Source organism: Aptenodytes patagonicus, chromosome Z (genome assembly GCF_965638725.1).
Source record: "Aptenodytes patagonicus chromosome Z, bAptPat1.pri.cur, whole genome shotgun sequence".
Lineage (NCBI taxonomy): Eukaryota > Metazoa > Chordata > Aves > Sphenisciformes > Spheniscidae > Aptenodytes > Aptenodytes patagonicus.
Genome location: NC_134982.1, coordinates 2,025,116 through 2,046,675, shown reverse-complemented (window position 1 = coordinate 2,046,675; position 21,560 = coordinate 2,025,116). Strand labels below are relative to the sequence as shown.

The window sequence follows — 21,560 nt, the reverse complement described above, 5'->3', positions numbered from 1 at the left end:
CACTCCTGCGGCACAGCACTGAAGACTGGACTTAGAGTGGGTTTTTTGCGTATGACTGATTTGCCAGGGAGCCTTTCAGGAAAAACAGGAAAGAAAAAGAAAGGAGGGGAAAAAAAAAAAAAGAAAATGTTTTCAACTTTAGGCAGCGCCTGGCGTTGCAGGTCCCCAGCTGGGGCTGGGTTGGCACAGAGGGTGTGCCAGACTTCTCAGCCTTGCTCACAGGCTTTTTTCTTCTTCCCAAAATTTCATTTGCTGGCAAGGTAATTCCTACAAACTAGTATCGTTTCCTGACACTGGTACTTCTACTCTCTGAGTTCTAAAACTTTCAAGTTTTATTCAGTGGTAAGTAGTTATCGTAGTACTCTTAAGTTAACAAAATTCTGAGTTACCAAAATTTTTAATTCTTCATTCTTTTCCCCAAAATACTTTCCCCTATAGTTGCCAAGAAATATTGTATGGCTTCCCATAAGCAGCCAGTAATTGATGTGTATCATTAATGCCGTTTAGTTTTATTTCGGCAGTGAAACACTAAAGACTTACATCGTATGGTTTATGGCCGCTATCAGACTGAATGGTGCGCCTGCATTTGAGAAATGCACTTGTAACAGCCTTTTAATGTGTGCTACCTATTTTTATATTTGTTAAATCTATATTTCTTACAGTGAATACTGTAATTGTGATTTTGTTCTAAAAATAGACAGATGCGTATTGTCATAATGTTCCTCAAAGCTATTTTTATCGGAGACCTGCCATCACTGCTTTTAAAAAGAAACCCCTGATGTTTAAGAAATCTGATTTTTATATGTGTTTCGTAACGGAAGCACGTTAAAATTTGATTGCGGTACTAACTGAGAGACTGTGTTTATTCAGCTTACATCCTCTTCTATACTTTGGACAAGAATGCTCCAATTGACGACTGGATTATGGAGTCCATCAGCGGCGACCGGCTCACCCACCAGATCATGGACCTCAACCTGGACACCGTCTACTACTTCAGAATCCAAGCTCGCAACGCCAAGGGAGTCGGGCCCCTCTCCGATCCTGTTTTCTTCCGGACGCTGAAAGGTTTGGATCTGTGTCATCTGGATATTAATGATACATAGAATTTTCTAATGCCTCTGTGGGAGCTTTGCAATTAATTCCGTGTCAGCCAGAAGAGATCCTACTACTTGAAACTATTATTGAGAGATAAAAGCAAAATGCTATATACAGTAGTTGACAAAAGTAAACCACATAATGAGGCAGTAACTATATTTTTAGATTCAGTCAGCTGGGGGAAAGCGTTCTGACACCACCTAACTTTCTACCATCAATAATAAAGCTGATTGGATCTGACTGGATTTCTCTAGGGAGGTCCCTTTTCGGTTTGGATCCTCCGGTGGCTGTAGGAACCTGTAATGACTCACTCCTATCAACAGAGTAGGCATGCAAAATTATGATTAAAAATCTCAGCAAACTGAGATGCAACTTGACTTTGCGTGGGGAAAGTTGTTGGTTTTCAACATGTTTTTCAGTACCTGTTATTAACAGACTAATTAATACCTGATCCCTCTCCCTTAGTGTGACCAGTGAGAAGGAGCAGGCAAAACAGGGGCACCCATTTTTTTTGGCTGGTATTTCAGCACCAATGTGTTTATGAGAGCAAAGGACTGCACTTGTATCAGACTCAATTTCAAATTAACATGGAGAGATATTCCTCTTCTCTCTTCCCCGCTGCCTGTCTGTGTGAAGCCCTGACATGATCTACCCAGAAATTATTAGTTATGAAGATGTAAGCAATATTACTGTGCGTGGGAAGCAGGGTGCTTGCCGCAGCTCTGCTCCTTATATTTTAACTGTCACTCATTCATTTGCACAAAGGTATGAAATTACTTTTAAAAAGACGTGTAATTAATGAAAAACTCAAATGACATAAACAGCGAACCTGTTCCAGGAAAGAAGCATGGCATATGAGAGAGCACGTTATCGCTGTGTCTTCTCTAGAGAAAATCCAGGGATCTGTATATAAAAATAACATCTTGGCAGAAGGTAATTGAAACTGGACGCAGGCTGGGCCCGAGGAGTCATGACTGGAGGGAAATTAGGGAAATTCAGACTCAAACCTGTGCCTGAGAGGCTTGGAATTAGCGTTCACACGCAAGCCTCTTTTTAATCAATTGTAAGTGACTTCATTTAACGCGAGCTGTACAAAAGCCAAGCAAAATGACTGCAGAGAAGGGGTGACACACAACCCCACATCATTCCCTTTGGGGGATTTGCTTGTTTGTTTGGCGAGAGCTTGTATTTGAGTTTGTCTTTCAGCAAACCTTCATATGAATAGCAAATTTTTCTGCTGCCTCTGAGGGAAGGAGGGGAAGCTCCATTTTAAGGAAGGATTTCAGTGAATGAGCCAGTGTTCTCAGCAGCACTGGCAGCGAGCTTGCCCTTTTTGCTTCACTGATATCAGTGTCTCTAAAGCATGCTATCGACCATTCAGGCTGGGAGTGAAAAGCCTCATACAACAGTTTTCACAAATTAGCAAGAGTCAGAAAAAAATGAAAAATTGTATCAATTTGTTCTGAGCTTATCACCGCCTGCCCAGGTTTGCAGGACTTACTTGTCCAAGTCATGTTTCACTTTGAATGAATTATTGGTAAGATCCTGATTATTCATTCTCCACTGCCATGAAATGTGAAGAGATAGCACTTTGTGGGTGCTTCATCTCTATCAAGCGGATGGTGCCAACTTAATTTCATGCTCACAATTTGTGCCAAGCAGAAGAAGTCTATTAGACTGAGTTTAAAATGAGCCAAGGCATCAAAATATAATAACTGCAGACTAATGAGATATGAGAAGATACAGAGACCCGGGTATCTAACTAGACCAAAAGATTAATGCACTTGATATCACCTACTTTGTAATGTTTACACAAAGTACCATAAAACTCATTTAGGAAATGAATTCTGGATCAGACAGCATCAACAGATACCAAAAAGATGAATTTATACATTTGTTACATCTTGTAATAGCCTACAAGGACTATGTCTAATACCCTGCCATGAATGCTTAATGATATCCACCCTAAATATGTCACGTTCAATAATATTCAACTGTTTTTTTGACAAATCTATCCCTACACTTGAGGTGAAAAGACTTTCTGAAGTCTTGAGTGCATTCTGAATTATGCAAAAATGTTGGTATCCTGCCCTTAATGATTATTAACAGAAGATGCGTACGTGCCATATGGTAATGTGTGCTCTGATGGCAAATCTATGTCCTGATCAGAGGGAGTTTTAAATCACGAGGAACTAAACAAGCGTCAAAGATCCCCTAAGTCACCCACTGTCTCGTTTCATGTATCATAGCACATAAAGCTCCTCCAAGGAAACCAAGCCATTACTTGTGTTGTAATTGCGATGCGAGTATTTGTAGGGACTTTCCTTTACTAATGAAAATGTAGTGATCTGTGAGAAAGAGATATGTTTAGTAGTAAATAACACTACCACAGAGCAATGAGTTTCTATTCTTCCACCTCAGCTCCACTGATGATAACACAGAGGCAAACGGGCAAATCCTTAGCTTATGTAAATTGTCGTTAAACTGTGAACTTCAATCAATCTACGACAGTTTACATCAGTTGAGGATCTGCTTTGTATGCTCTGGCTGGTTAAATTTATCACTTAAAGGATGAAGAATCTGATACACACATTCCTAAGGACCTGGAATAGAAGGGTAGAATGTGATTGAACATCCCACCTTTTTTTTGTTATATTATTTGGGCCAAAATTTGAGGTCGTTACTAGGATTTTTCTTACTCCTTACTGAGTCTGGATGACTTCAGTAAATATTATGTATACATGTATATATGTATATGTGTATATGGAAGAGAAGCAGAGGGTGCCCAAATAGTATGTGTATTTTGCAGCCTTTCGCAGTGTATTGTCACGGATTGCCCCTGAAGTTACATTCCAACTCTCGATGTTACGTTACTTTTATGGCATGTAAATTTTCAGAAATTTGTTAAGTTGCAGAAGTAAATAAATAGCCTGAAATTTATGTGCAACTGCCCACTGAAACGTGACAACTAAAGAGTGAATGAACGAACCGGTGACAGGCAGGTAGGAAGGAGGATTTCCTCCATCTTTTAAATAACTTGTCAGCGATTTTTTTTTCTCATCTATTACAGAAACAAGCAAGTCTCAGAACTGCACTTACTAAATGTGCTTATGCTTTCTTCTGCTCAGCCGTACCTATTCTGGATTTCAGCCAGCATTTACAAACAGACCTTCCCCGAGTGCTGAGCTCCTTTAATTACAGAAAATTAAAGAGTAGCGTTCTGCCTATCGGAATCACACAAAACATTACATCAATACATACAACCTGAAAAAAGTTGCCTGTTAATGCACCTATAGACATAATGTCAAGCGTGAATAAAACACTGGATCAGATGTGTTTTCCAAGGGATGAGTGGAAAGGGGGAGAGAGGGGGAGGAAGAGGTCATGGGCTGAGCTTCAGTACACTCTCAGATATTCCCATCGTGCTAATCTGGGCAAGGAAAACTGTATTCATGGGCTTTCTACAGGACACCAGATTAAAAGTTGCCACTGTACCATTTCAAAAAGAGCCCTGAAATCGCAGACGATGCCGGTCCGCCCCTGGAACCCCCCTTTTGGCAAGGATGGTGTGGGGCAGCATTTCTAGCACTGCAGTGCCCTCTAATGCTGCCTTGGCGTCGTGGTTCAACAGCGCATCCCGGTTCATAACCGGCACCAAACGTGAACCCCCATGACCGGCCAGAAGCAGATATTACCCAGCCGGGCTGCGGCATTTCATGGCACTGGAGGTGTCAGGGGTTTCGCCTCCTCCATCGCCTGGAGAAGGCAGCGAACGCTGAGTGGTGCCAGGGCGGCGTCTAAGTGGCATCGGCGCTCGGACGGAGGTAACTGCAGTCACGAGCAAGGTTTCATGTTTTCATGAATACATTTGTCCTAAGGGAAAGGTGATAACCCAGGTACGGCTCAGTGGGGAAGCGCAGGCTCACAGATTTCTAGAAAGTTGGAGGCAATGTGCTCCATATACCCTGCTTCTCTGCATCCATGTGAAAAAGTCTGAGAGGGGAAAAAAAAAATTAGCTGAGGGTTTGGGGGTCATCGAAGGAGCTATTCCCCCTCTGCCACAGGCATGGAGCTCACAGCTGTGTCTGTAAATGTAAAATACTGCTAGTTCAGAACCTCCGTTTGTTCCTAGCGTGATGCCATGATCTAGAGGAGGTTTTGTCGTGATTTTAGCAGCGAGGGGAGCAGCACGCTCTGCACCTGCAGGCAGTGGTTATTTGACTTCCAGATTCATGTGCCAAACCACTTCTTTTTCCCCCAATTTCCTGTGCTTAAGATTCTTGCATAATTTATTAAGCAGAGGACTCGTTAATGCTCTACGATGGTATCTACTTATGAATCCAAGGAAAGTTTAATTCCCTCAGCCATATCATAAATAGTCAGAAGTTGTAGCTGTGCAGGAAAGCTTTTAATATATCTATTGAATTTTGAAGTCTTGTCTGGTGCACTTCAGATCACGTTATCTTTTATGGTTATTATGCAAAAACATGTAAATAGTTTTAAACCCCTTTGTAAAAAGCTGGAACAATGATAATGTAAGTCAGACTGAGCCTTCAACTTGTAGGTGATTTGACTGTAATTATTTAAAGAAGCAGTGTCTCTCTCTCTTTCCCTTCTTGCTTAATTAAACTTCCCAGATCATACCGAAAAAGAACAAGAGAATGAAAAAATGCTGCGGTAAAGGGTTCACATTTGGAAGAACTTGGTGAAAATACCTGGTATAAGGCATGGTTCAACCTGTGTTCAGAGTTCAAGGCGTGTCTGGACGACGCTCTTAGCCAGATGGTTTAGTTTCGGGTAGTCCTGTGAGGAGCAGGGAGTTGGACTCGAGGATCCTTACGGGTCCCTTCCAACGCGAGATGCTCTGTGATTCTGTGGTTCTGTGATTCTGTGTTTGTCCCCTCAGTTCTCCAGGATCTCTCTGAAAAAGGGAACGGTAAAGCTCACCCTGTCCTCCTGCGCCGCCCGCCCCCGGTGCGGGAAGGCAGCACCGCCCCGCGCCAACCTCCTAACACAATAGTTCATGCGATGTGTCGGCTTGCCTGCGAGGAGCTGTCAGCCTCTAATGACATTGTCTCTTTCTTGCAGTCGAGCACCCTGACAAAATGGCTAATGACCAAGGTACGGTGCCCTCAATCTGTCGCCTTTCCTGCCAGAGCCTCGGGGGCGCGCCGGGGAGGGGGCCGCGCTTTTCACCTGGGCTGCACACCTGATGAGGCAGACGCTGGCGTGATAATTAATCTTGTTAATGAAGTTCTGCTTGGCTGAGGCTGCTGCTTTGATGGGGAAGATGTAAATTTTCGTGAGAGAAAATTGTTTTGTCTCTTTTCTGAAGGACCAATTAAAATGTCAAGCTTCTTTGTATGAAATACATTTTTAGTCTCTCTGCTGCACTTCTGAATAATTCACATTAAGTATAATTAAGCTCAGCATAATTTCAAGGCTCCTCTTGCACCCTTTCGTGGGTTATAGATTAAAGTTCAAAAGCCTCACAGTGAGAAATCATAAATCATCTTTTCTCTCAAACCAGCAGCTCCTGTTTAGTAATAGCGAAGCTTAGTCAACTTTTCAAGGCATTATCATTACGTTTTCCGAATATGAATATATGTCTGACTAGTCACAGTTCCTTTGCTCCTATCTCCTTTTGAATACTTTTGAAGTCGGTTGCTAGGATATTTTTTCCTTTTTTTACTTTAGACCAATTATTCCTAAGTATTTCTTTCAATTACAGCTAGAGCATTGTACGTTTGTGTGACATCTGCCCAAGGAAACAGTCACGGTGACATTTGGAAAACTCAGGCCTGATCTTGGGAGGTTTATTTGGATTTGAACTCTCACTTCACACTAGTTTAAAAGGCAAAGTGAGGTGTCAACCTCAAATTCCTGGCTTCACGTAACAGCTCCCGTCTTATCCCAATTTAGTGAGTTGAATTAACCCGCAATAGATAATTCCTAGGGAAGACAAGAAAGCGTTATTTAGAAGATCAAAGTCAACTCTAGGCCCTTTCACAGGTTTTACTTTGACCTGGAGCATCCCTGGAGGTAACCGAGAGCATATTTCTTCATTAGGGTTTTGCTTTGTACCAGGTACCACATGCAGTCTCACAGCAAGGTAGCACATTGGAGAGACCCGCTCTCAGCCAGTTTTGGAAAAGCACCCTCTGATTTCAGCATATGGTTTGCTGAAAGAAGTAGAAGTATACATATTATAAAATTAAAAGCTGGTTTTTCTCAGTATGATTTTTTGCACCACGGCACACACAAATTGAAAATGTCAGGTTTGAATAGATAAAAACTATTCTTAAAGGGTAAAAGTGTTAGGTTACAAAGAAGCCTGAATGTAACTTGTCGGTATATTTTTCTCAAATTTGCATTTAAAATGTTTTCAGGCAGGTTTGGAAAACCTAGGAGAGGCTTCAGCACGAGGTATCATCTGGTAAACAGGGCTGAAAAAGTGTCAAGTTCAGTTTAAAAAAAAAAAAGGGAAAAAAAGTAAGGCTGGATGGAAATCAGGGTTTGTGTTTTAGTCCTTCACTGAGCGCGTAGCTCTGTTTCAGCATAACTGTATGGTTGTATGGCCATACTGTAGTGCTATTTAATGGACCTCACAGCATAGCACGTGGAGCATCTGCCTTCTCCGCAGATTGTGATTTCCAGTGGCAAAGCCAGCACCAGAGTCACAGCAGGCTGCCAGGCGTAACCTGCTGTAGCCATCGCAGGACAACCGCTCCTATAGACATGGTCCGTTCTTTCTCAATACTTGTCCCACGTTGTCTGCTGGTGAGGCAGATATCTGTGAAAGCAGCGTCAGGCTTGTTCCTGAGTTTCTGCTTGCTTCTTGCCATGTAACGCTGCAGAAAATCCCGAACTTCTTGGATGCTCTACATACTACTTTTGTGATGCTTTATGGGAAAGAAAAAAAATGTAGGCAATGTGAAAAAGCGTTTTTATGTTCCACGGAGTGGTGAACTTATGTCCATCACAAGGATATAAAGAATCAGATCCTCTGCACAGAGACCGGCCTATCCCACCTTGTGCTGTAGTTTAATTAATGGGGAGATGTAAATAAGCATGACAGATTAAGTGCAGCTACGCTGTATGTGGTAAGTGAATACATATTCCTCAAACTACCACAGAAAAAAAGAGGTCTGGGTCGTTTTCCTTCTGCGCATCGTGTTCCTCTGGGAACGCTGCGCCCCTTGCTCAGGTTTTCCTTGCTATGGAAAAACTGTCACCAGAATAATTCATTGTTCTTGTACAGCCTGAGCAGTTTTTGCAACCTATTCAGTGAACGATACTCCGTATAGACTTTAAAACAGGAAAGATTTCAAGCAGTCTGGTACAACTACTTGCAGCGTGATGTCTGGCTGAAGCATACCCCCTGGGTGGTAACTGTGTGTTGGGATTGCAGCCGTAGCCTGTGAATTCCCAATTGCTTCAGGTACGGTGGGTTTTTTTTTTTATTTGATTTGAGTGAAATAACTTACAAAAATGAAATTAGGTTAGCGTGTCTTCAGCAGACAGCAGGTATGCAGAGCATGAGTTAAACACAGTCACTCCTAGTACATAAAAACTGTCTTTCACCTGGGTACTTGAAATACACTGCGTTTTCGTTCTTTAGGACTGTAGTATATAAGGAGGAGAAATTCTCAGCCTTTTGTTATATCTTCCATAGCCTTGTTGATATTTAAACCCAGTTTCCATTTTTATGTGCCCCCGATGATGAATTCTAATAAGACGGAGTCTGAGGTCTTCACTGGCATTTACTTGATCTTTAGGCAACTCTGTTAAAGAGAAGTCGATGGGGCCAGGTCTCGCTGTAACTGTACTCCAAGCACAAGCATTAAGACAAACAAAGTCAAAGTTTCTAAAAGCTCATTTGTCTTAGAAATCATCAGAGCTAATTCTTTAATCATCCTGAACCAATGCCTACTGAAGGCAGTGGGAGCCTTTTAAATTACTCTGTGCTTTGGACAAGGTCCTTAGGGCCATCCCTGCCACAAATGCAATTCTTATTGAGTGACACGAATTAACTCTGGTAGGTCATCTGTCTCTAAAGCCGGCTCGTGGTTCCCGAGTTCAGGAAGCAAAATGCACTTACGTGGCAGCAAAGCACTGTTGGAGGGTGTGGGACATGCGAGGGGCTTTGGGCAGAGACACGGAGGTTTCAGGGCATGAGGTGGTAGAGCTTTGAAGATCCCAGATGTGGGGTCAGCTAGAAGGGCCGGTACAACTGCTGCCATCCTTAGATGCAAAAAAGGAGATGGGGAGGAGAGGAGAGTTTAGGGAGAACTTCAGAGGTTTCTTGGTCAGGGCAAATGTGCTCCCTGTTGCTGCAGCTCCCTGGGAGAGCAGAGACCAGCCGCTGCAAGAAGGGGCTACCACTGAGAAGAGGAAGGAGGCAGGAGATACATAACCTCTGTTACTTCATTCTTGCCCATAAGTGATGGACGTCCCGTCCTGTGGAAGCTTTGGTCTACAGCTGTCTGAGGGAGAATGAGAAATCCTGTTGATGAAATGCAAATAATGCTTCCAGGGTGCAAACTCTGTTATCCAAAGGGCAAAAAGAGGAGCGTCGGCATCTAGAGAATCAAATCACACGTTTCCCAAGAGAGCCCTTAAATCTGAAGTGGGTGCCAAGCCCGTAAACGTGTCAGCTTCCTTTCAGATTTTTATTTTGCCTGTATGCAACTGGTAGAGCAGGGCATATTCAAAGGTAGCAAAAATGGTAATATAAAAGTAAGAATAAAATTACAGTTTCAGATGCTCAAGAGAGAATTTTTGTCACAATCCTTATGCATGTGGGACACGACAAGCTGCTTTCAGATGAGCTGTGGTAGAGGCTTCCTGGAGTCTAAAAACTCTATTTATGATTTTCATCTGAAATATATAGAGGCAAACTGGGCAAAGAAGAGATTACTTCATTGTGTTTTATCTTGCCCCAGTTTCCATTTGATAAAACAATATTAAATTCTTTAGTCCATATTTTGTCAGTATAGGACTTGTCAACAGTTATGTGTTGCCATCGGAATTCGATCGCTGCAAGAGCAGAAAAAGCTGATTTCTGCTTTTGGACTCCAAATGTTTTATAAGGTCCCCTGTAAATGCTGATAAAAGGAAACATACACAATTTTGAACAAATGTTTCTCCTTATCTTAGGAAATTTCAATACGTTTTGATTGTTCAATTGTTTTCTGAAAATGTGCCTCCCATGAAATGGGTCATATAAACTATCTAGATAAATTCGTGTATCACTATGGAAAACTGTTACATTTGGAATACAGGTACGATTTTTTTTTATATGACATTACTCTTTTTAAACCATAAACTGGACATTTACAAGTTCAGATTTAAAGTTTACTGCCATGGTGAGGCCAGTGGGAGGTCTCCTGTTCCCCATGCCCAGAGCAGGGCCAGTGACCATACACAGGCTCCACAAAAAACCCGTGGAGAAGATCATCCGAGACAGAAATCCACAGCTTTTGTTTCCAAATCCCGAGGAAAACGGGGGTCTGCATTGTTTTGCATCCAGTCTGGAGGCACGTGGAAGGGTTTCCAAGTGATGCTGGGGGACTTTGCCTCTCCTGAACAGGGGATGGACGCTGGGTACTTGACCGCAGACCTGCTATTTTACACCTCGGTGCTCCCCATCTCACGAGTTAACAGTGCACCACTTGTTTCAGCTTTCAGAGCAAGAGGGTTTGAAGCGCAGTCTAGTCATGCCTGGAATTTGGCTTTTGCAATTCAACCTTTGCCATGTTGGATTATTGCAGGCGTGTTGGCTGTTTGCCCATTTGAAACCTTCCTGTGCTGGCGTTTCTGCACATGCCTTCCTGCGTGAAAACGGCTGCCGGTACCTCTACAGCCTGATATCAGCCCCAAAACAGTCACATCGTCTCATACTGTGACTGCAGAAGGCATCAAGTTTGCCTCTTTTTCTCTGTTAAAGCTTTTGATGGCTCTGGGCTTTCGGTTCTGAAGCTATTTTGCAAACTCTGAGTGTAGCAGGAGTGAAAGGATGAGCAGTTCAGATCTTTTTCAAAGAGCTGCTTCCTAAACAAATAATGCAGTGGTCTGTAACACTTTTTGCTAGAGAAAAGAAATAAAAAACATCCCATTTATCAGAATAACCCCTTCTGGGGGGGAAAAAGAAAAAAAAAGCCTTTTAAACTCTGTCATCTGGCTATGTTTACCAAGCAGGTGTAGGAACTCTTTCTAAAGGTCCAAACAATGGAAAGCATCTCAGAAGGCAAGGCATGCTTGAAATTTAAAGAAGAAGGGTTATTCCTGCATACTGGTTGTGTTTCCTGCTACGCTGAGACATAGTTGAGACAACTATCTCTGGATGCACTTGATACAGAAGGACTAGAAAGTCAACAGGTATTGTGGTATCTGCTCACCTAATCTTGTATCTCTGCCCTGAGCCCCAGCATCGTGCCAAGAAGTCTGCCAGTTTATACTTGCTGATAAGCAAACTTGCAAACACCCCTGCCTTCACTGAGCTCTTCAGCTGTCACCAGGACAACGTGGGTGTCTCCTTCGTGATCAGGTGCTGACCATAGACGGGAAGAATCATAGAATCATAGAATCATTGAGGTTGGAAAAGACCTCTAAGATCATCGAGTCCAACCGTTGACCCAACACCACCATGCCCACTAAACCATGTCCCTAAGCGCCTCATCTACTCGTCTTTTAAATACCTCCAGGGATGGGGACTCCACCACTTCCCCGGGCAGCCTGGTCCAATGTTTCACCACTCTTTCAGTAAAGAAATTTTTCCTTACATCCAATCTAAACCTCCCCTGGCACAACTTGAGGCCATTTCCTCTCATCAAGAAGACACAAGTCCTCGTGCTCTGACTTGTTTAAACGCTAATAGATGCAGAACCTCAGCGGTGAAAGCTAATATTGTACATCCCAAAGTCTGCCATATAGTGTGGTCAAGGGGGAGAGGGGGGTACCTTCAAAAACCAGCTTTTCCCATCCAAGATAAGCAGGTTCAATTGTGGTTGTGAGGTTTCCTTCTCTCATCGTTGACCAAAGAGGGAACTTGTGAATGGCCGTGCACATGGAGGTGGATCCTCACCTTGGTGCTCTCTGAAGTCAGCGTGTGACCCACCGCTCCTCCTCCCGGCTGGGTGTGCGAATATGCGATGTGGCCGCACAGCATTACCCATCTCAGGCTGATCTGGTGTCCATCTTCCAGGATGAAGAGCAGCCTCTGGAGCGATACTGAACTGCATAACATGTCTTATTCAACCTTTCTGACTTCTGACTTGTATTTCTGCCTTCCCAGAAGATGATACCGAATTGGAACAATGTGCTAGGGGTTTGCTTTCTTTTTCTCAGATGTCTGCGTGTCTGCTCTGGGCAGAAGCTCCCATTGTGCCTTTCTTTTCAGCCATCCTCCTTACTCGGCTTTTACTCAGCTATGTCTGAGCTTCCTTATTCCACCAGGTTTCTAGGAGGGCTGCAGGTCAGCAGCGAGCTAGAGCTGCCCCCTGAAGGCAACTTGCTATCTTCTATCTTCTGCTCTATCCTGGAGCAGGTTTCCAAGTGCTCAGCACCATAACTAAGGGAGCTCAGCTTTTCCGTGGAAGCAGAAGAGCAGCTTTTCTGATGGCACCGTATGCCTGACAGCTTGTGTTGGCTGTGAGAGCCAATGACTTAGTTTGCATGCTTGAACCTCGCTGGGGACACCCATGGGGCAGGAAATATCACTTACAGTCTCTGCTGTCTCATATGAGAATATTACTCAGCTAATTTTCTCTGTATTTTGGACTGTTTAAGGCAAAATACAGCAACAGTGGTAGTGCAGGGCCATGCCTGGTTCAGAAGAGGCAGACGATACAACGGCAAGCGTCATTCCCCCTCCAGCTCTCCAGCTCAGGTAGTTGGCTTGCAGCAAGTGTTTTGCAAGGAGAGAGCATTCGCTCAACGTCTGCCAATCTGCTCGTGCCGCGCGGGGATACCTGAAGTTTGCAAATAAGGAGGCTGCTCGAGTAAAGCATGCAAAAGGAAAGAGATTTACAGCAAAATGACAACAGAATTTTTGGCCAATTTCCAAGTGCTGGAGACCTGAGAGGATGAAGAACTGTTGTTGTCACCCACAACTTGATTTTTTTTGCCTTGACAAGACCAAGTTGAAATGTTTATTTCATATAATGGCACCTGAGATACAGCTGTGGGAAAAGGATACGCTTTTTCAGAGAAAGACTCGAGTTACTGAAACATTTGAAAGACAGACCTGGGGAAAAACAGAAGTTAAACAGAGAAGTGAGAGGTGAGAAATGATATGTAGGTTCATATGGATGCAGGTTTTCGTACCTCTGAAAGTTATGTTACCACCTTTAATACAACTCATTAAAAAAGTAGGAAAATCAAGTTTAAAGACTGTTTAACCTCCATTTAAAAAGGCAGTTCTCAAAGAAACAGCTGATTAGTCAAGATTTTATAATGGTTTGTTCCAAAAGATGGAATAATACAAAGACAAAAAGCTCCACTGGAAACTGGTGGAAGTTGAAGAGGGAGTCCATTGTCTGACCCCAAAAAAACCCACATGAGATCTGGACGCGTCTGTGGAGTTATGCCCACCTTGTACGTGACTTTCCGGCTGACACCGAGGGTTTACATCTAAACTCAGTGGGACAGGAGTTTTGTACTTGTCTTCTGTAAGACAAAAAACCCACTGGTGGATTTGGGAAGGAGGTGGAGAGCGACAGCAATAGTGAGTACAGTGTGAACAGGTGAGCGCGGTAAAGGTGTTGAAGATTAAGTGGAAGCACACAGGTTAGCTTACTTTTTAAATTAGATTATTATAAAGGTAGTCGAAACCTGGGGCCTTGAAACTGGATGAAGCAATAGCCTCGAAGTAGCAATGCTCTTGCACGTCATTTGAGTTTTTTAAAGGGAAATATAACCTAAACTGTTGCCGAGTGAAAGCTAAAGATAGAAATGATCCGTGGAGGGGTGTTGGCTTGGAACAGAGCATGGATAATCCTTAGGGGTTTAAGCCCTACCTACCCTTTAACATATAAAACCTTACAATGCATCAGAGATTTACCTCCCATCTCCTAAGTGCTTAGATTTCCGTGTTCATCCAAATATTGAATAATGTTTGTATGTCTTAATAGCAGAACAGAGCTGAATTACCATAAATTCAATCTTGGCTATCCCTGACAAACAGTGTTGTTGAAATACTGTTTGTTAAGAGTTATTTGCTTTCCTGCCTCTTATCAGTGAAATTGCCTCTGATCAGAAGCTGGGCCTTTTGAAAGAGTTACCCTCAGTGAGTAAAACTGGAAGACTCTGCTGCCTTGGGATGGTTTTAAAACATAAATCGTTTCAGAAACATTTCTAGCCCAAGAACCCTCCGAGATGGATGGTGTAGCCCGAACCTTTCCCCGGTTGCTGCCTGGCTGCCTCCGTGTCGCAGCCCTCCCAAATAAATGGCATCTCCAGGTGCCAGTCACCGTATTAGAGCCAGGAATGAAATGGGCGGCTGTTTACACAAATACTTTTACAATGAAAGTGTCATGTATAATGCCTTGAAAAGTGTTCTAACGTTAATTAAAAAAGTACTAAACTTCAGAGCCGGGCATGCAGGTTTAGTTTTTTTAAGTCTCCAATATCCTGACTAAATTTTCCAATGTGTTAGGCTCCCGCTAAGATGTTTCAGTGTGGGCTAAATATAAAAAATAGTAACATTTAGCAATGTCCCATGGAGATACCCAGTTTCCTCAGCACAATATAACCCCGGGGTCACAACGTATTCACTCGCTGCAGTGTAGCACTATGAATAGGACTGCTTTAGAGCATCACCTCGGTAAACAGAATTACTGTATACCTTACATTTATCTCTATTTTGTCTGCTTTTGCAGCTAAACGTTTTGCAACCTTGCTTTCTTGGGATGAAGTTGTTGTAGCTGTGCAATTATGCTGATTGAAAAGATGATTACATTGAAGTCTCTTCTGATGATAATCATCTGCCATTTATTTAGGGCCATTCATCACAAAATACTTTCCAAATTGGTAGACAAAGTTATGCACGTGACTGACTTTGTGATCCACAGAAATACAAGTACCTCTGGAGAGGAATATGGCAGTTGTTTAGCAGTGCACAGCAGCAACAAACAACTGCAGGAAAGTGAGAAAATGGGGGGTTTTTTTGCTAATCTGCCAAGAGATCTGATGTAGATGGTGGTTGTCTGAGGTAGAAGTTATCTGCAATAATCCCTGGTAATTCCCTGCCCTGCGCTAAGTTTTCAGAATTTTTACATAATCCCTTCACCAACCCAAACCCACCCTCAGGTACTATTTGTCTGACCTGAGGGATGGCAGAGCCAAAAAAGACAGTGCCCAGGGGTCTTATGCAGTCGGTGTTGATGTGCTGCTCCGGCAGCCTCTGCCCGTCCCGGGGGAAGATGTCTTTTCCCCGAACCACTGTCCTAGCAGAGTGCGACTGCGTCAGCTGAGACTGTGCCACCTGGGAAGGCTCATTTGACTTAAATGAAAAAATAATTCGCTTTGGAGGAATTAGATGGCCACGTTCTGGGCTTTGCTATAGTGCAGTATGCCCATACCGAGAGCGTGCTGTTGGCATAAGCTTGGTCTTTGCCAGAAAGAGCGGCTTTTACCCCAAACCACTTCTGCCGTGGACTTTGACTGCTCAATCCCATACCGGTAGAGACAAAGAGGTGCTTGGTAGGACTTTACCAACCTTTGCGATTCTTCTTCTGTCGGACATGAGGAAGCAGAGATGCTGCTCTTGGCAGAAACATGGACATACAATCGTGGCTATTCAGCCCAAAGCTGATAAATAGGAGAAAATAAAGCAGAGGAAAAGATGAACACCTCAAATTTTACTATATTAATTTGGAGTGCAAATGTTGCCTCAACAGCCAAAACATTTTTGGAATAATAATTGTATCCCTTCTTTTTGCTTTTTTTTTTTTTACGTCAGGGTTAGAAAAGAGGCAATCTTTTTGTTAAAAGCAAGCAGTTGCGGAGTTGTATTTCCACAACTGTGTTTCCACAAGCGGGAAAACAAATTAAAGAAAGCTTGCTTGATAGTGGTGGAAAGCCACCTGGCAGGTGGAGAACGTGCCGGTGATTTTCTGTACAGCCCCGTCCCTCTGCCGCAGTTCCAGCCGCTTGTGTGCAAAAGCAGCTGAATTATTCCCATCACCCGTGGAGGGGGCACAGCCGGGTGCTGCCATCACACCTTAGTTTGTCACTCTGACATCTGGAGGAGGGAAAAAACCCAACAGAACAAGGCAAGCCGCTCAAAGGGCTGAAATTCAGCTTGCTTTCCAAAGCCTGCTTTGATGACAGATTTTCCCCAGCACATATGGGATGGCTTTTCCCGCACTGTTTAATGGTTTAAACGTTGTCAGACAGGCGCTGTCTCAAGCAGCAAACTTGACTTTGCTGGTTTACCTGCCACACCATGTCTGATGCATTTTTTCTGCCAACAGGTCGTCACGGGGATGGCTCCTACTGGCCGGTGGACACCAACCTGATTGACAGGAGCAGTCTGAACGGTAAATACAGGCTCCGTCCAACCGCCCTCCATAATTAAGTGCAGTTTTGGTGATAACCTCCTACTTTTCTTCTCTTTATTGCTCTCTCATTCTTCTCTCATGGTTTGGAGGCCACCCAACGTGCCCACAGGTCTCACGCTCGCTGTTTTGTAGGGAAGAGTTATCTCAGCTGTTGAAAGACAGTAGTTTTAACCAGAAATGTTAACAAAAAATAGGGTCAGGACACCATATATTCTGTTTCGGCTTTCTTAAAGCGGATCCCCAAACTACCCAACAGATTTCCAGCTGATGCAGTACTCCCAAAAGTATGTCACTGGGTATGATAATCCCATCGCAAGAAAAGTTTTAGATACATCTCAGGCCATGGGAATGCCTCTAAAAAAATAACAGCTTTAAAACAATTGTGAAATGCATTTTACATTATTATATTTCAATTTAAGCTTTCTGCAGAAAATACCATTTTTTAATCATTAATCCTGCCCTAAAATAGGAAGACATGAGAGGAAACCCTGTGGATTAACAAAAATTAACTGAACCTAATCAGTGCCAGCTGGGGTGTAGATACGCTATCAGTAACTTCTTATTCCTGACCCCATCTCCGTTACCTAATGGAGCATTGTCATCTCACATTATCGAATGAAACAACAGACAGGATTCCCTCAAATGTGGTATCAAGTGAGGTTTCAAAGTACAAAATAATTACAAGGCACATAGCTGATTAACTCACAGTGATTATTTTCCTTAGTCAAGACAAGGAGGGAATGCAAAATTTTGTTACCTTTTTCTGTCGTACTTTGCTGCAGCCAACACACCACTGTTTTAGGCTTTTCTCCTGCTCTTTATAGCAGCTCCTCATAAATATAGGAAAACGGACTTTTGAGAAGTAAAGAGAGTTCCAGGGCCTGCAATAAAGGGTAGGGAGAGAAAAAAATGTGCTTTTCTTGATAGTTGCTGTATTTTGTGTGGTATATTCCTTCAATGCCTTTTACTCAGCATGGAAATGAAAAGAAACCAAACCCCCAAATCTTTGGGATTTCCGTACTAGAGCGTTGTAATGCTGAAAGGATGGCACTCGCAGCTGCTTGTCTTATTCAGTTGCCTGACAAAGCTATGAGAAAAGGACAAATTATTTAAACAGCATAATTAGTTAAGTAAAGAAAGGCTATTAGGTCAGAAAATCAAGGCAGAATATTACAATTAAATTACGTCTATCGCTAGCTAAAACTGTTATTTGGAAAGATTTGTCCTTTTTTCCTTTCACATTCAGTTGTACTAAAGGCAAAATGAAATCCCAGACAAGTATTGTTTAGTTTATTCATGGGACGTGGTGGGGATGATGCCATATGAAAACTCTTGAGTTACTTTTCTTTTGAAATCTTGGACATTCTGTAGCACAGCTCTTCCCTTGGCATCCCATTGCACCAAATATTCGGTTTTTCTCTAAGCTTAAGTGGAAAGATATTTTGCGGTTTGTGAGTTTGTAATCTTATAGGATGCCTATAAGATCACCTTAGCAGACAGAGCAAAAGGATCACCCGCTGTTTTGTGCAGGTGTCTTGTAACGTTTGGCCCAACGCTGTGTAAATAGAGGCGTCATCCAACAAGATTATAAAAATACAAACTGTGCTATTGCCAGTGCAATGGGGAAAATACGGCTGAAAGCAAGGGACCGGTGTGAAGTGACCACTTGAAGTCAGTTTGACTGCGACTTGACACCAGAAATGATGCTATTTTCAGTCCCAGTCTTGCTGCTGCATTGAAACTAAGGAAGCTCATCACTTCAAAAGATTGAGCCCTTAACCTGCTCGAGCGTTGCACAGGGATCTGGTCAGCATAGCAAGAAACGAAATATAATGTGATGTGAGACTGGCTGTGGGGTGAATGCAGTACTGACAAATGAAGCAGGCGTTCAGGTTGGCTGATACACAAGGTTATGTATTTGCCTGCAAATGCCGGGAAAGACTATACGGGCCATAAAGAAAAAATCCATAGTCCCTGTATTTCCATTTTCAGCTGATAATAGCAAAAATGAGCTGAGAGTTATTGACTCCCAACATCAGGTTATTAACACCCAGAAAATGCACAGTCATTACTGTTTAAATATTTTCCTGTTTGCTGTGCCACTGAAATGCAGCAAGACATAAATTTCAGCTCTTTCTGACACCCTTCTGTACCCTCCGTCTGCTTTTTCAGAGGAATTCAGGCCACCTGACAGGCTTTATGGGTTTTATTTTATGGGTGACTCCTAAAGAGGGAGGGGAGCAAATCCAGCGCTAACCATCCCCTCGTTGTCTATCTTCTTTCAGAGCCTCCCATCGGGCAGATGCACCCTCCCCACGGCAGCGTCACGCCCCAGAAGAACAGCAACCTCCTCGTCATCATTGTCGTCACCATCGGCGTCATCACCGTGGTGGTGGTGGTGGTGGTGGCCGTCATCTGCACCAGGCGCTCCTCGGCGCAGCAGAGGAAGTATGTTCTGAAATCACGGGACAGAAGGAAAAGGCAGTGATGCTCAGCTTCAAAACAGATATGGGCAATAACATTCATACTGTGGAGACGTGGGTTCTGGGACCAAACTGCATTTGGGTTCTGGATCTCTTGTAGTTTTTGGAGGCTGGGCTTGGGGAAGCTGGCCATCGCTGGTGTGTGGAGAATGTCCCCTGTCCCCAAGGCTGCAGAGTAATCCATGGAGAATAAGTACCCCTGACACGGCGAGCCTTGAAAAATAAGTCTGCCATGCACAGCTCTCTGTTGTTTGTATTGTCAAGTGTAATTCAGACACAGGAACGAATCAATTCCATTGATTTAAAGGAAAAAAAATAGTACTTGTCTGTGCCTGGTGATGCTGTCGGACTTTCTAACTCCACAGCCGTGCACCTGCACAGCTGAGAAACAGACAGTCCTGCTCACTGGCTAACCTTTGTGAGGACGTTATCCTCTCCAGACAGTCTGTCTCCAAAAGTCTTCCAGTAAAAAGCATCAACAACTATTTCTCCAGATAATTCTCATATACTTGAAAAAATAAAAGTCTATAGAAAAATATGGGGAAAAAACCTTTAGGATTCTTCTTAAAGGCTATAAAAGGGCAGCAGCCTAAAGCGCAAAGGTTTTTTCAGTTTTTATGAGAAATTAGAGGTGGGTTTGAAATGGAGGTGGGCTTGACACATTTAATTAATTGAAAATTAGGATACTATTCATTATTCTACTATTACTTCATTGTATTATTATACCATTGTGAAAGACTGGACATGAGAAAGTTTAGTGATAGCCTTCCCACAAGAACAATACATGTTCGCACTAAGGGCAAGACGTTATTACATTGATTTGCACTGATGCTTAAAGTGTGGCACAAGGAAAGAAGCGATGGTCGGGGGACTGAACAGCTCCCATGTTTGCTGAAATCAGCTTTGGGCTGGTCGAGCACAGGCAGGTGGCAGCTTGTAGTGTTCTACGGTCCCTGGGGGAAGAGCTTTCTCTAAAGATGGATGTTTGAGGCTAGATTTTTTAAATAAGAAAGCTCTCATTTAGGCAGAAAAGTAAGGGCCCGTGCTTTTAGGAGTGCTGAGGTAGTTGAATGATGGACTGATTTGAAAATCTGTTTCTATTGTGAGTCTTAACATGTGAAAATCAGGCCATCATGTGAAGGCAGTGGAAATTCTTCTGAGTAGTGTTTGGTGAATCAAGGCTAAAGCTCTTTTGAGTTTCTAACAGGGAAAAGGGAATTACAAGAAAGAGAAGCAAATAGAGAGATTAATCTATCCAGAATTAGGTGTCTAAAACTTAAATATCCAAGTTTGAATTAATCAACCTTGACCTCTTCTGTAGCCCCTGGGGAGGAACAGGAGCGTTCAAAGAATCATTCGTCTTATCCTAAGACGTTGGAAGACTTGCCGTCTGAAGATGCTTATTGCTGTCCATTGATTAAAAAAATGTGAAGCTGGTGGATTTGGATTTGCTGTTTAACGTCTAAATGTCTATACTATGGGCAGGTGAATCGCACCCAAGTTACCCTAAACCAACCGTTTCTGCACTGAAAGTGGGGAAAATATAGGGCAATAAAAATTAAACAGTGGACCTTAAATTTAGCACAACAGGAAAAAACATTGACTTCCTCAAAACAGAGGTTGTTGGTGGGAATTACTTTGTTTCTGACCTGCCTGGAGAGATGCATACTGTGATACAAAGAGTTTAGATTCAGACTTTTATTGGCAGCTGGTTCTTAGTTTAAAATCACTGATGAACTACTGAACAAAAGGACTGCGGTAAGGGTAGAGGCCAGGTCTCGTTGGATAATGCGTATGTCCTTCCCCAGAGCAAAAACTTGCAGGTGATGGAATGATCTCCTGTAAGCCTTCAGTGGAGGAAAGTCATATTTCTTAAGTTAATTAAAACTTGGCTGAACAAAGCACAATAAAGCATATTATACAGAACAACCTGGTACTGACCTGGGTGGCTTAGTAGGTATTTTCTGTCTCTGCCATCTAGGGAAGAATGAAATATCAGCCATACAAACCCTGTGACAGTTTGACGACAGTAAAAAAATAGGGGAGAAAAATGTGAGTAAAGATTCAGGTGCAATAACTTAGCCAGTTGTGCATAAGGGGAACGTATGGCTCCTGCAGTAACTGAGATTCATACCCTCACCGTAATTACATCTTCCGCAGCACGAGATGCTCGCTGCCTTGTGCTGGCAGTGTCTGCTGATGTGGTGCCATAGAGGACGGAGGACGGAGGATGGGGCCACCCATCAGCTCCGTCCTTCAGTGCACTCCTGGTCCAGGCAGGTCAGTTCAGAGCTTAAGCTTAGAGAAGACGAATCCCCGTTGAATCTTAAAATAAGGGAAAATACCGCTTTGTACAGCATACACCCGAACTGCAGGACCTGCTTCTTCCAGGAATTTTTTAAGGCTTCAGGGTGTAACA

The 21,560-nt window shown here is 43.1% G+C and overlaps 1 protein-coding gene across 1 annotated transcript in view; it reads left to right on the top strand.

Moving 5' to 3' along the window:
* LOC143172797 (netrin receptor DCC) overlaps positions 1–21,560 on the top strand; it is a 579,706-nt gene that overhangs the window by 517,410 nt on the left and 40,736 nt on the right. The window contains exons 20-23 of the mRNA XM_076362578.1: positions 871–1,065; positions 6,184–6,216; positions 16,572–16,637; positions 18,944–19,106. Of these exons, the coding sequence (XP_076218693.1) occupies positions 871–1,065; positions 6,184–6,216; positions 16,572–16,637; positions 18,944–19,106 (457 nt within the window). The remainder of the gene's footprint in view (positions 1–870; positions 1,066–6,183; positions 6,217–16,571; positions 16,638–18,943; positions 19,107–21,560) is intronic.